Here is a 14,110-nt window from a genome sequence, read left to right on the forward strand (position 1 = left end):
GCATGGGTACGATATGCTTAAATACTTATTTATGCAGCTTTGTATGTTTGAGAGGTTAGATAAAAAAAAAAAAAATGAATACTTACTAAAGATTGTTTTTCATTCAGGCATTTTATTATGGCTCCACAACAAAACATCCCTTGCGCTCATATTTAAGTTATTCGATTATTAGAGTTATTAATTATTGTTCTTCAGATGGCTCCAAAAGCGGAATTAGCTCGCGACACTTCATTCCAGTACTTAATTCACGAGGTTGTCAGCGATTCGAAGCAAATACGTGCTGGTTCATTCAGAGACTAGATCAGTTTTCGCCAGCACGGATCCGGCACGGATAATAGAGTTGCTGATAACGAGAAGAGGACTAATGCAGGAGCGCAATAGGGGGTAGTCCATGAGAAACCATGAAGTATTAGCTGGCAATGTCTCCTAAGCCTTCTGTCCCCCTCCTTGCCTCCGCTTCGTCACATCGTGCTGACCCCAAGCTGAAAATAATGTATTGCGATACTGTACTGAAAGGCGCACGACAGGATGCCCCTATCCGGGTAACGCTCGAAAGATGTCCAGCGTTAGTCGCCTTTCTTCTTGAAGCCCTGGGTTTCGGTTCAAAACTTCAGCCAGCTTCCGACCGGCTGAAAAGCGCACATGCAGAACATAATTTCCTGGTAGAGTTTGGTTCAACGAACCTTCACAAAACATCACTAACCTTAGGATTAGTGTAAATTAATTGCAAGTGTTGTTTCTTTCGTGTATAGTGACGTCCCTTTTAGCTGAAACGAGGAACGTCGCAGACGAAGTTATACCTCTACGTAGAGAAGAACAATACGCTTGTGAAGTGTTTCCCAACGAATGGCTTATTTTCCAAGCGTGACTTTCATTTAGCATGGTAGAGTTGTATCGTACACCGCTTTCGACTTTTTTGTGATGAAATAGGCAAACGTCATCAGCAAATACGTAATTTTATGCTTGGGGCTGTCATAGCTGATGTCTCTTCCGAATCATTCGATACGAATTGTACATTGATACGAACTTGACATGGCGATCCCTCAGTGCGCACTCGGACCCGCTATTATGCAGAAAGCCAAATTAATATCTGCGTATATTGGACTGATAGTACGCGTACGTAATTGAACTATCCGCATGTGTATTATTAACGTTCTGTGTATCTGCGTGTAGTGTACAGACAACGTCATTAAAAAAGATATATACATTGCCTTGCTATCGTTCATTCTCGTTGAGGAAGAGCTGAAATCATGCCTCGAAGAGAGTTATACGAACGAAGCCTGCAATGCTTCCAGCACGAAAGCAAGTACCCTTACTCGCAGTTTAGGGAATGGATACAATCAACACGAACCTACATTAGCGGGAAATCTGATAAAGGCCTGGCAGAAAGCAGAGAATAGTTCTTCCGAGATAACCTTATCATTGGATTGTACTTAATTTCGCAGTTTACATTTGTACATCTACTGCAAGTCTTTAACACATGTGAATAGATGGGCGGCCACAGCTTTTTCGTAATAAATGTAATTGTATCTACCCAAAAATCACGAGATGTCTGTAAAATTTCTTTTCAAGATATATCGAAAGTTGACATATTCGTTAGGAATGCTGTTCGTTTAGGAAAGACATATTTCTACAGGAGTACAACAAATGTATGTTTGGTTAAGCGCTGCTGCCTTAAACGGCTGGCGGCCTTTTTTGGCACGAAACGAGGTGTGCCTATTGCCAGTTCTGAGCCACCGCTTGTTTGCCGAGTCTCTGAATAATAGTAGTAGCCAAAACGTTTACTGAATCACGATGGAAATTAGAGCTTAATCTGATAAAGAATTTTCTTGCGGGCAAACGCACTATCGTATGCCAATGAACAATGAGATGCTAGTTTTATCTGAAATAAATCCTATTCGTTCGTTTTAGTAACTTTCCACAGGTACGTGATTATACTTCTAGAAATTTTTCCAGCAACCATTTCCTGAAAGTTGTAGTTGTGTTTTTTCCTCTATAGAGAACTTCTAATATCAGTCAATGTGACATTGCAGATATTCGTACAAGATGTGAATAGATTTCGCCTAAGACGTTTCACTGTCAGTGCTGCCGATCCTTTTGGCTCATCTCATACGAGATCCCACCTAACGGCTGACTTCGAAACGAAAGGTTATCTTCTGCAGTCGATAGGCGTCTGGTTATTATGTTGGCTTCGCGCAATCAAAGCAATGAATCAACTTTGCTGCACAGGTCCCCGCCTTTTAGCATGCGCCTCGTTTCTAGCGAACGACCCGGCAAAAGTTTGGAGATGCATGCAAATTTTATTAAAAAGTATAGCTAGTTCACCAAATCCCACACATAGCGTTATCGTGTCAAGCGTATCTGTTTTCCAATCCCACCGAGTCACTCCCGTGAAGTAGTGCGTGTCCAGCTTGACGAGACTGACAAATGCCCACATAGCCTATCAGCCACAGCTAAGGGGTCGAAGTTATTTAGCCCCTTCCCTCACCTACCCTTGCAAAGCTTTCAAGGGTTATAAATATTCATTTTACCATGGCAGTAGTACGCAAAGGCACGGTACACTCTGCAGATGAGCCGTGTGTTGCACTACTGTGAGAAGCAAGCTCCCTCCAGCCGAAACCGACGTTGCATCAACGACCCTCGCGTGAGTTCTCTCTCGCCGCGCCCGTGCCCCACAGGAGATTTCGCAGGGTGGGGTTTGTGACTGGCGTTGTGCCACCGCATGGTCTAAACCGAAACCTAAAGAGCCGGATGTCAACAGGAAGTCGGGGGAAGGGGGCAAATGTGATGGGGCGGACTGTCATGAGGTAAGCCACTCTGTAGACGCTCGGGTATCTGTATATATGGGCCACGAAGTCAGGGAGAGATCATCGGAGAAGAATGAGTCGAAGCAACTTTTGAAAATGACGCATTGCGATGAGATGCCTTAGAGGAGGGCAAATACAAGGGATGCAAGAACGACGCAGAGAACACATATCTTAGTCAAGGCCCCTGCTACATTAGGGTGTAGTACGCACGACAGATGAGCTTGCAAAACGCCGATGTAGGCGATTGTGTTTCTAGATGTGATGGTGTTGTGCACTGATCAGATCTTCAACTTACGAAACGGCGGGAAAGGGAAAGCTAATATATAAAACAATGTGTTTTTCCCAACGAAAGACGAATAGCGTACGTTTTAGTGTTTTTGCCAGGGTTTAATTTATCGTGTGTCGTCTTGTACTACTATTCCCTATGCTTTGGTGGTAAGTTATCACATAATACCACAGTGAATATCTCTTATTGGCGGCGCTGTTGTCATGCCGTTGTAGTTTTGTCGACAGTGTCGATGCTAGGTGAATAGTCCTTCATGTGAACGAGCTTCGTCATTAAGAGAACTGTTTTAAAGATTAATTTTATTTTAATTGTCTAAAAAGTTACAATACGACTTATACCAATCTTCTTAGAGATATATAATTTGTTCAATATTCTGCAACTGCAGATCGGCTCGCGAGGGCTACAGTTACTGTACAGCGAACGATGTTACTCACCTAGGAAAGCCAAAGAAAGCATTTCGATTCTGATCTATCGTCTTTGTCTGCTGACAAAATCTATTTCGGTTAGCTCAATAAGATAGTAAGGTATAAAATGTGTTAGCTGTGACTATGAGGTAGGGCTCGACGCTCCACCGTAGTACCAGTCAAACATCTACTAAAAACTATGACGGCTAAACCGTCTAATGCAATTTTTTAAACAAATTTGCGTTAATTTTTCAGTAAAATCCAATCTTTCTATCTGTCAGATATCTAAACCCTCGAACACCGAAATAAATTTATTCGCCAACCTTTAACTAGCTAGTTATTCTCTCGCACAGACGCAAGTATCTGTAACTACGACATCCAGCCGAGGATGTTTTCTAGAAAAGAGTTAGCTCAGCGACGTACCGTACATTACCTTGAAGCACTTCTGCATAATACTTTGTTTTCATGCGGCATCGGCGTAATCAGCCGGATTTTTTTCCACGGCCGACCTTCATTTACATCATCAGTTCCGTTGATTTGTCTGTTCTGTTTCATTTCTGCTATCGTCACTCGCCTTTGACGTCTGCATCTGCAGTCCGTAGATATGACCGCATTAGCTATTCTAATTACAATCGACGGCTATTGACCGACTTGTACATGACACGGCCCTTTGTCTAACTTCTTTTTTTCGTCTTATCCTGTTTGTCCGAATCTTCCTTGTCCCCGCTAACATAGGGAGAAAGTGCTAATCTAGCAATGGTACGGCTAGTGCTCAGGGCTCATTCTTTCCATCGTGATGGCATCGCCTCCGCCAGCGTGCTTCCACCTTTCGAGCGAACCGCTGACATGACGGCTCAGTCCTCTGGCTCAGCGTAGAGAGCATGAGAGATCACGTGGGCGTGGACAGACATTATGCTATGAGCAACCTCCCTTGATATATGTTTTTTCCCTTTTCCCATCTGCCTCTTTTTTGAAGATTTCGGATAGGGCGCCGCCAGCGAAGGAACCGCAGTTGAGGTAGTGCTCCTAGCCATCTACTACAGTAAGTATGCGCTGAGAGCGACTACCAGCAGCAGCGCATGAAGCTTTTGTGCGACGTCAGGCAGAAGATAAAGTGAACACGAGCCCCCGGCTGCTTTGACAACACCGCATTTCCCCGTGTCCTCTCCTAGACAGCAGGCCCATGTACGTTATTCTATTGCGGGCGAACTTCATCACTTTGTCTCTGGATTGCCCGACAAAGGCAAAGGTTGGCTAACCGTCTTCTGTGAGCTTCCTATGGAGTTCTTTTCGCCGTGCACCTCCTGTTACGGCAATGAAAGCTACTTAGCCTGTAACGTCTTGCCAATTCCTACCGCACGGCCTTTTTCTGCTTCAGGTTTGTCCGGATTCTACTATCTGAAGTAAGTTGATGCTCATCGTTGTCGTTGTCGTTATCGTGGTCGTCGTAGCTGCTGTTGGACGAACTGATCAGTCATCTAGTCTTTTGTCCCTTACTGCACTTTGCTCGACGCGGCAGTAGCTTTGGGCTCACGCCCCCGGCGGCAGCCATGGCGTCTATCCACACCCTTACTTCTGTTTTGGTCTGAACGGAGCGCTGAGCTTTTGCGGTACCTCAGAAAGATGACTGTCCTCTGTGTTAGGTAGAGATCGAAATTACGAGAGATACGGCCATAGCTAGCGAAGCCAGCAGAATTCTCGGTAATATGGAACCTACTCGCGAAAGATCGGGTCTGGATTGGTACAGCATCAACACGCAGTAGAGATTCGAAAACGACATTAGGGTTAGCAATCGCTTAGAATTTAGATATAAGTCCGAAATACGATCATGTGTTGTCTGTTGTACATCGCTTTGCTCCGCCGTTGTAATGGCGATGGGGGTAAAGGAGTCCGCAGCGAGAAACCCCTGCAGGCTTCTCTTCAGGGCAGAGACCAAGAGCAAGCGGGCGAAAAGGAAAGATAAAAAGATCGAGAAGGAGAAAGGCAGGCCAAAGCTGATAACTAACCTACGATTTCGCACACAGAAACATAGTCACTCGGATACACCCTGTCATCCCTAGGGGGACGCAACCTATAGGCATGTCCTTGCGTGCCGAACAGACTGCCCTGCCCCGTGCTTACAGACAGACGCGCACTAACACAGGGAGGATAGCTTGTCACGAGATGATCCGTGGAGGCGACTCGTGCCTTTGCCAACTTCCACACTGCCCCATAGACCTTTCCGAGTCCAGACAACGGGGCTGTCTAAGCGAGCAATGATGACTAGGACGATATGGGGTGGTGGGGGATCAGGGACGGGGGGGGAGCTGACATCCGGTTAGGGCACTTCCGGTGGCGGGAACGTCGGTTAATTTCGAACAAACGCGGTAGCAGGCACAGCAAACAGGCTCGGGCCAATGTGAAACGAACCCAATACTAGCGCCTGGATGAACCATATGTAGTAATCGTTGGTCGCTGCGAGAGCTCGTCCAGTATCTAAAAATATTACTTGGGAGCAAATAATGCGACGATTGTACGTGCGGTATACTGGTACGAAGCGAAATATCTCACAGCAAGAATTGTGATATTTTATTTAATAAATTTTTTGAGTTTTTCATTTTTTGCCAACTTTTTTGCATTAGTATCAAAACTGTTGTGGCCTCTACTTTTAAATTAAATTAAAATAATGGTATATAACTATAACACCCTTCTATTGGAAAGAATAGGCTGCGTTTCAATGTGCGCCATCATCTAGACCTTTTTTCGTAAAATTAATTATCCGGAAACGCTTTGTAAATAAACAAGAATCTTAAATTCTCTTGTGTGTACGATGTTTGTCTGCACCGGAGTTTGAACTTCGACCACTTCACGTGCCCCTGAAGTTTAGCAGAGAAGTACATTACAGCTTGCGTTATGGCCACGACAAATGCCGCTGCACGCCGTATGTAGTACCCATTGATTTTCTGCTTAGCATTACAATGCAGGTTGCACGAACGAGCGGACGCGGCTCTTGAAGTGTACGGGCATAAATAAATAAAATTATTTGTTATTATACTAAATAAAAATTGGTTTTATGACCTTTCAACCTCCAGTTCATTTACCACTTAGATCAATAGCATCAATATCGGGACGTAATAGTTTACAACATTTCCTAATCAGACACATACAGGTCGCCTCCTAATTTTCTCTAACTTTGTTTCGTGCCGCCATTTTGTTAAGCAACATAGTTATTTTCTCACATTAAACGCATTTAAGTAGCAACGTCAAGCGGCAGTAGCGTACGTAAAACGCGGAACCTAATACGTCACCTCCAGTTGGCTCATAGCGGCTCCCCCAATCCTATACACAATTTCACAGCTGTAATAAATGCTTCCATATAACACAAAGCGCCAAATGAGCATTAACTTAGTACGTTGTATCGTCAGTTCTATTTGTAGGACTTTCGATGTGTCCCCTATAATTTTTCGTAGGACCAACGCTTACACATGGACTTCATGCAACTGCCTATCATAGTTTTCGAAGTTTTTCGGCAGCAAAAGCTAACTCTGTACTGCTTGTCTAGGAATGATGACCCGTCTATTGTGAGCCCTTGTCCTGTAGTTCATCCAAGGCCTTATCACCCAAACTTTCCCCGACACACGAGTGAAACCGGGACACATCGACAATGTTAACAACACCAACCACGATAACCCAGGGATATTTTCATAGATGTCGTGTGCGACGTGTTTTCGTATCATGTTCGCACGGGCAAGCGTGAAAGGTGAAGACGCGAAGGAGCTGTTCAAAGAGCGTCAGGCTCACTCGTATGCTGTATCCATCCCTTTCCCAGTACGGACATCGTCACGATATCAAGCGACATTTATCAAAGGGACTGAGAACGCGTTGATGAAGTTCAGTGCTGCCTAATAACAGCGAAGAGCGGCGCTGCTTATGGGTCTGGCGGTGGCAAATGCTCGAAAACGAGATCGTCATGGCAGTGAGGTCTCGCGGGCGACAAACGGGAAACTCGTGTTGTCATGCGAGTGTGTTCATGGTGATGGTGAGGTAAGCGAGCTGGAAGTCGTTTCAGATTTCAGTGGGCACCAGCTGACCACGATGGGGAGGGCGTAATACCATTGTGTGGAGGGCGGGAGGAGGCGTGAGCACAACCCTCAGGTTTCATAAAGCTCGTCGAAGAGTCTGAACTAATGGGAACCTCGGCGAGGCAAACGCGTCAGCCAGGGGGACAGCGCGTGCGGTTAAAATCCGCGTACGCACGAAGCAATGAGAAATGTCGTAGAATTGAGATAGGAATGAAACCAAAAATCTACTTTCTATACGACAGTTCCATTCAAACGGATCGATGTAAACGGAACGGTAGCGACGTTGTCTGAAGCGATCTACCGTGATCGATGTTCATTTTGTCATGAAGATGATGTCAAAGAGAGCACACGGCGACATTCCGAGGTTCATGAAGAAGGGGTTTGTATTGAGGTTTTTTGGAGGAGCAATTGTGGATCTAATAAGGACAAGCATAAGACAATAGGTGGATTATTCGAAGGCAGGGTAGAGCTTGGATGATAGTGGAGACAGTAGAATAGACATTTAGGAAAGCCCAATGAAAAAGATTAAATTGTGAAACATTATATATAGAACTGGATAGAGTTTGGATGTTTTCATAAAGATTAGTCGAATAGAAGTATAATTGGTAAAAGATTTGACTGGAGAACAGAAAAATATCCGAATATCAGACTACCTAAGGCTTCTTGTTTTCAATTTAAATTGTATTGCAGGTGGAACTAACACCGCACTCAGCCTTTAATCATAGGACAATTTTTTTTCCTATGGATAGGCCATTTTTGTTATACGCATACCCACACGCATAAGTTATGAACCCTTTAAAATGGGAAGATTCCTTTTAATTTGTAAATGATTTGCGAGATCATTTCAGATCGTTTCTGAACGACCGTTCCATACAATTCGGTTAGCAAGATGGCTATATTCTCTTGGAATAATAAGTCTATTGTGTTTAAGAAAGTTTTGAAGATGAATGAGTTTATAAAAGATATGTATCATTTAATCGATATGCGCGGTCAATAGGCCAATGACTGCTATGACCTACCATTAGGTCCAGTTTAAGTTGTGTTAGCACAGAAATAAGGTCCGTATGAATCTAATCCTAGACTGAAAAATAACAAATTCACTATCTTGAATTAACTAATTAAGCCATTTTTACTTTTGTCATGATGTTTATTTACTTTACTGTTCATTATTATTGCAAATATATTATATTCATCATTATCATACATATGATATCCTAATAGTCAATGGTTGTTATTGGCAATTCATGGCAACGCTCGTTTTCATTGTTATTTTCTGTTTCTATAAATTTCATTGCGTGGCCCCCATCAGTTGAGCCGGATTTTATTTAGCATTTCGTCATGCCAAATCATTGATTCGAACGCTTTCTTTTTTCATGTTACGTTTAATATATATATATGTATATTTATTAGTATTATGTATGATACACGGAAATGATGCGATCGTGAGGCCTGAGAGTTTGTGGCCTGAGTTTGTGGCGGAACGATCGCTTCATCGGGACAACGTTGGTATGGCGTTAGCCCGGAATCACGATCAGGACCTTAAGTTAGTTTTCTTCTGGATGGAAAATATCACAGTCTAAGATGGCAGGTGTGCGATGAAAACTAAAATAAACATCTGTTTACATTCAGTCTTCAAGTTCATTTTAGCATTGACGATGTTCTATGACTAAGTGTGAACGTTACTGCCTGCTACGTTCAGCTTTCGCAGTTCAGCAGGACTTGGCCTTCCTGAAATAATGGAATTCTTTGTGAAGGGCCCAAAAGCTATATCAGGACTTTACTGCCATGTCGCGTCGCACACCATATAACAGCGCAATCGCTGACGCTACACTCCTCCTTTTAGGACATTCTGCTTACTCTGTGTTGAGTTTCATGGTACCTGCGGGCGCGGACACGTTGAGTATGAACCAGTATGGCCCTTCATTCTGATCATATCCACCTTGTGATTATAGACAGAAGAAGGGAACGGTGAATTTCTCGGAGACAAGTATACCAGATTCTGCTCTTGCTTGACAAATCCGTTTTCGAGCAGATTTCTGTTAGTGGGGCATTTGTTGCGTTCCGAACGGTAACAATCGGTGTCACTCGGAAAACGAGGATGAACTGGCCATACTCGTGGAGCTAGTGGGCCATGGGCAGCCTCCGTAGGATGAGGCGCCATAGCTACTACTGTTACACGTAGGAGGCTCCCATACACCTGAAATGTTAAACAGCATTAAGACTGAAAATCTGAACTTATCGATCTTAAAAAGAAAACTATAAAGTTAATAACGTGCAAAGATTCGAAAAGTGCGCTGAGCACGATATATTCCAGTGAAAGTTAGTTGTTGCCTGTGATCGTTGGCAGTGTTCAGACATTTCAAATAAAGTTAATTTTTAGAATAAAGCTATACTGAGCTAAGTACGCAGTGTTTTTTTTTAAACACAGTTATTTTCCAAACTTAATTGATAGAAAAAATACGCATAAAAACTGAAAATTATGTTATTACCTTAATGTTTTAGTTACTACAATACATTACTGTTTTTGGTGCAACTGACCCATTAGATATAATTGCAATTTCAGTATTATTATATTACCATTGTGATTATTATTTAAGCCATAGTACAACTCACTCCCATTGGTAGACCAGTAATTGGGAGCAAAAATGCTGGAAGCTGAATTGAAATGTAGTTTGGCATGAGCTGCCGCGTGGTAAGAACTCGCCGATTGGCCGAAAAGCTCGCTGTGGGCAGCTGTCATTGATCCTGGCGCCTGGTGATACTGATGGTACCTACTCGGTAAGTGGTAACCAGCAGAATGATGAGCGGCCGCAGATGCAACGCTTCCAACGGCAGTGCCCATTGCTCCAACAGAAGAAGAGCTCATGCCCATGGAGGACGCCACCATGCCGGACACGGAGTCCAGAGAAGACGGACTTACCCCCAGCGAAGTCGAGGGACCCTGCGGCTGTGTTGCCTGAGCCAGACCCTGAAAATCGAAGCGGTAAGCGTATCTCTTACCGTGCACCTGTAAGTTTTGACAGTAAACGGTAAAAATATTGGAACGGAAAAACGAACGTCAATGCAAACCAATAAAAGGGTTATCTGTACCTAAGTGTTTAGCTGCCAGTAGGAAACGATGAGATGGAGAAACGTGCGTTTCAACAAAGAAGAGAACGTTTGCGCGAAGCATATTGCTCCATGGCTACGCCAGGCTTGCTTGTAAAGACAAGCAACTTTCACTCAGGATCTAAACGAGTTTCATCTCAGGCTGGAGTGACAATGACAGAAAACCAGCTAAAATCGCGGAAATTTGCGAACCGCTCCAATCTAGTGCGTTACATGCTATGCATCGTATATGGCATCATGCAAGCGAAAAGCGTATGGAAATGCAATGCTGGAAGGAAATTCGAACAGAGATGGCTGTAGGATCTTGAACTAAACAGATTCTTTTAGCTTCTACTAGAGTAACAGTTTCGGCGGGAAAATAGCAGATGTCAGGGAACTAAAAACGTTAATAATATCTGATAATTTTGCGCGAATTTGTACGCTCAGCTGGAGAACGCTATTGTACAGTTAGCTAAAGCAAATACATTTCTAGCAGCGTCATGTAAAGAGGCACCTGTCAAATTTTTATATATGTAAAATTTCCAATACAACCGAAGAGATACCAAGGTAAAGTTGTGCTAAGTAAATATCGAAGTGTGCAAAAATAGAAAACATCTTCGACCGCATCCCTTTTCGTCTACGGGTTGTATGGACATATATATACATATATATATAACTATTTTACGGTGACGTATTATGCTTCATTATGATGTAGGGCAAATACAGACTGATGAGCTTAAAAAACTCGTTAACAAGCACACTTCAGTCCGGCATAGGCGCTCCAAACGCGCAAAGTAATCGTTTCCCTTCGCAGATCTATATGGGCTAAAAGAAATGGGCACGGTCCAGTTTTGTAATCCCAGGTACATAGGACAAACAATTTTTTTCGAAGACCTCTTTCAGATCTGTGCTGAGAAAAAAAAAAAGCATTTACCTTTGTCATGATGTTTTTGTCGTAATAGTAGCGCAAGGCCCTGGAGAGTTTGTCGTAGCTCATGTTGGGTTTGGATTTTCGTTCGCCCCAACGCCGGGCAACTTCGTCAGGATCAGTGAGTTTGAATTCTCCATTACTGCCTTCCCATGCGATACAACTCGCGTTTGACGAGTCGGAGAGCAGCTCAAGGAGAAATTGCCACAGTTGAATCTGACCACTGCCAAGGACGCCTGCTCCAGCGACGCCGCCTACCCCATGCGGGGGCGATGGCGAAGCCCGACCTGCCCATGAACTGCGGTAGTTTGATTCTGACGAAAAAAAGGACGGCATGCAATCAGAGCAAGGACGAAGGGCCGAAATAAGGATTATTCATACAAGCTTATATTCGTGTTGTTTTTCGTATAGTTTTAGAGCATCTGCGTCAATGAGCCATAACTTAATATAATCATTACATCAGAATTCCGTTGAAATTTTAAATATTAATTAAAAGCAACTATCAAAAAACGAACTAACAGTAAGAGGAAATGTTCTGAGGTGAAATAATTTTCACCGACATATTTTGGAAGTGAGTGATAGCTATAGGCTCGTTAAAAACCGGTAGAATTTTTAGGACATAGTCCGTAAGGAACGAACTGCAAAGGACATAATGCTCTTAAACTTCGACACATGCGCCATTCGTCATGATATCGGTGGTAGAGTTCACAGCGAAAGATGACGACGTTATCTTTAGACACCGAGGAAACTGTTCTATGCAGACTTCAAACGAATCAGGTCGAAACCTGCTATCAACTATTTTAGCTTTCTTCTTCGACTGTAACTGTGTTTGCTGTCGACCATTGCTAACCAGATCAGATCCGGATTATATCTGCTGTGTGTATACGCCTATTGATAACCGACAGACACAAAAGGGGTCTAAACTCTATTTCATTTCAAATTTAGACAGTGAACCTAATCAGATTAGTCCCCTAACTATACGAATTATGTCTCAAAAGCTGTCGCTGTGCAAGGGCAAATCACAGAACGTATAGAAGAGGGGCCTACATATGTTTCCGTAACCATGCGAGGGAAAGGGATGGACCTTGGATGTTGACTACAGTGGCTCCGTCTAACGGACGCCATTGCGGACCACTTTGACGTTTGCATCGTGTCTGCAGTTTGCGTGTTCGATATAAAAAGTGACACGCTCCAAGCGTCTTCGATGTAGACGATACCTAAAGCCTCAGCCATGGGTGAGAAAGAAAAAGAGGGATGGAGGATACGTAAACGCGCGTTGACTGGTGCGCCAGCGCTGATCGGCTTCGTTGTTGACGCGTCACTAAGACTGCGTTCCAAGAAACGAGCCGCTGTCAAATGCCCCTTGGCGTCACGATGGCTGGTTGCCGACAGTGGAGCGTGCTTGTGATAATTATGCTATGGATATAAGTCTTTAAAGGAACATGTTAATATAGGTGTTTCTGTTCGTCGATGTTTGATTGTTACTTCGGATGAGTACGAGCGATCCTGTGTTGGGAACGGCAGACAATGAATTTCGTCGTTCTAATGGAGCGTCGGCATAATTTGTTATGTTAGTACGCCAGCGCAGTGGATACTAAAGAATTCGTCTATTGTCTCATGTCCACTAAAGACCTGTTAGAATTTCATTTTGTTATTTAATAAATAACATGTGTTTTCCTTATGCATCTTGTTTTATCACTATCTACTGATCACTGTGTGAGTAAAAAAGCTTGCTTCCCTCTACTTTTCGTCGTGCTTGACGTCACAGCTTGAAGAACTCAATGTATGCGAATTAAGTTCACAAGAGGCTAGAACATCATTTAACGCCTTTACGTCTTGTAAATGATAGGTTTGATTAAAGAATAGAGATCTCCATTAATATACCTAACTAAAGATACCATTTCTAAATTTAAATCACGAAGCTATAAATGAACTGTTGGCGCATGCGTGAAAAACCGTAACTTTTTCTTTCATGACCGGCAACCGGTCATGCCAAAACAAATGGTACCTTAGTGAAGTACAGGCGGACAAATGGAGTTGCATCTATGTACGTATTATACATGTAAACTTAAGTAAACGTCTATTTAAATTGCATCAGTACTTGAAACAAAAAAAAAAGAACCGAGAGAAAAAGAACTGGTAAAATCATTTTACAGTTAATAAACAGGGATTTTATAGTTAATAAACATCCATATTACCAAACATTAAACCGAGATATTAATTTTAGACCTGAGTCAGCTCAGATAAGGACGTATGTGTCAGAAAAAAATTGTGTTGACTTCGTTCAAGAGCCTCCGTTCCCTTGAATCCAGCCAAAATATGAATATGGCAGAGTAGTTTATATCAAGTACCAGGGCTTTGGCGAAAGAGCTTCACGCACTGCTACAGTCGATAACAGTTTATTGCCATCGGCTGAGTCTTATTTGGTTGAAATTTAAATACTCATTGTGAGAAACTTAGACGAAATTTGTATTGCCTATTGCCTATCAGTTAACTTTGCTCAGTGGAGACAGATCTATCTTGTTGAAGTTAGCCCT

At 43.0% G+C, this 14,110-nt stretch overlaps 1 protein-coding gene across 1 annotated transcript in view; it reads right to left on the reverse strand.

Annotated features, from left to right (window-relative positions):
• Window positions 1-8,686: 8,686 nt before the first annotated feature.
• Window positions 8,687-14,110, reverse strand: part of LOC111266494 (uncharacterized) — a 7,988-nt gene continuing 2,564 nt past the window's right edge. Inside the window, exons 2-4 of the mRNA XM_022844020.2 lie at window positions 11,580-11,887; window positions 10,172-10,565; window positions 8,687-9,755 (exon numbers count right to left, since the gene is read on the reverse strand). Of these exons, the coding sequence (XP_022699755.1) occupies window positions 9,640-9,755; window positions 10,172-10,565; window positions 11,580-11,887 (818 nt within the window). The 3' untranslated portion in view covers window positions 8,687-9,639. The remainder of the gene's footprint in view (window positions 9,756-10,171; window positions 10,566-11,579; window positions 11,888-14,110) is intronic.

This window comes from Varroa jacobsoni, unplaced genomic scaffold (assembly GCF_002532875.2).
Source record: "Varroa jacobsoni isolate VJ856 unplaced genomic scaffold, vjacob_1.0 scaffold_1090, whole genome shotgun sequence".
NCBI lineage: Eukaryota > Metazoa > Arthropoda > Arachnida > Mesostigmata > Varroidae > Varroa > Varroa jacobsoni.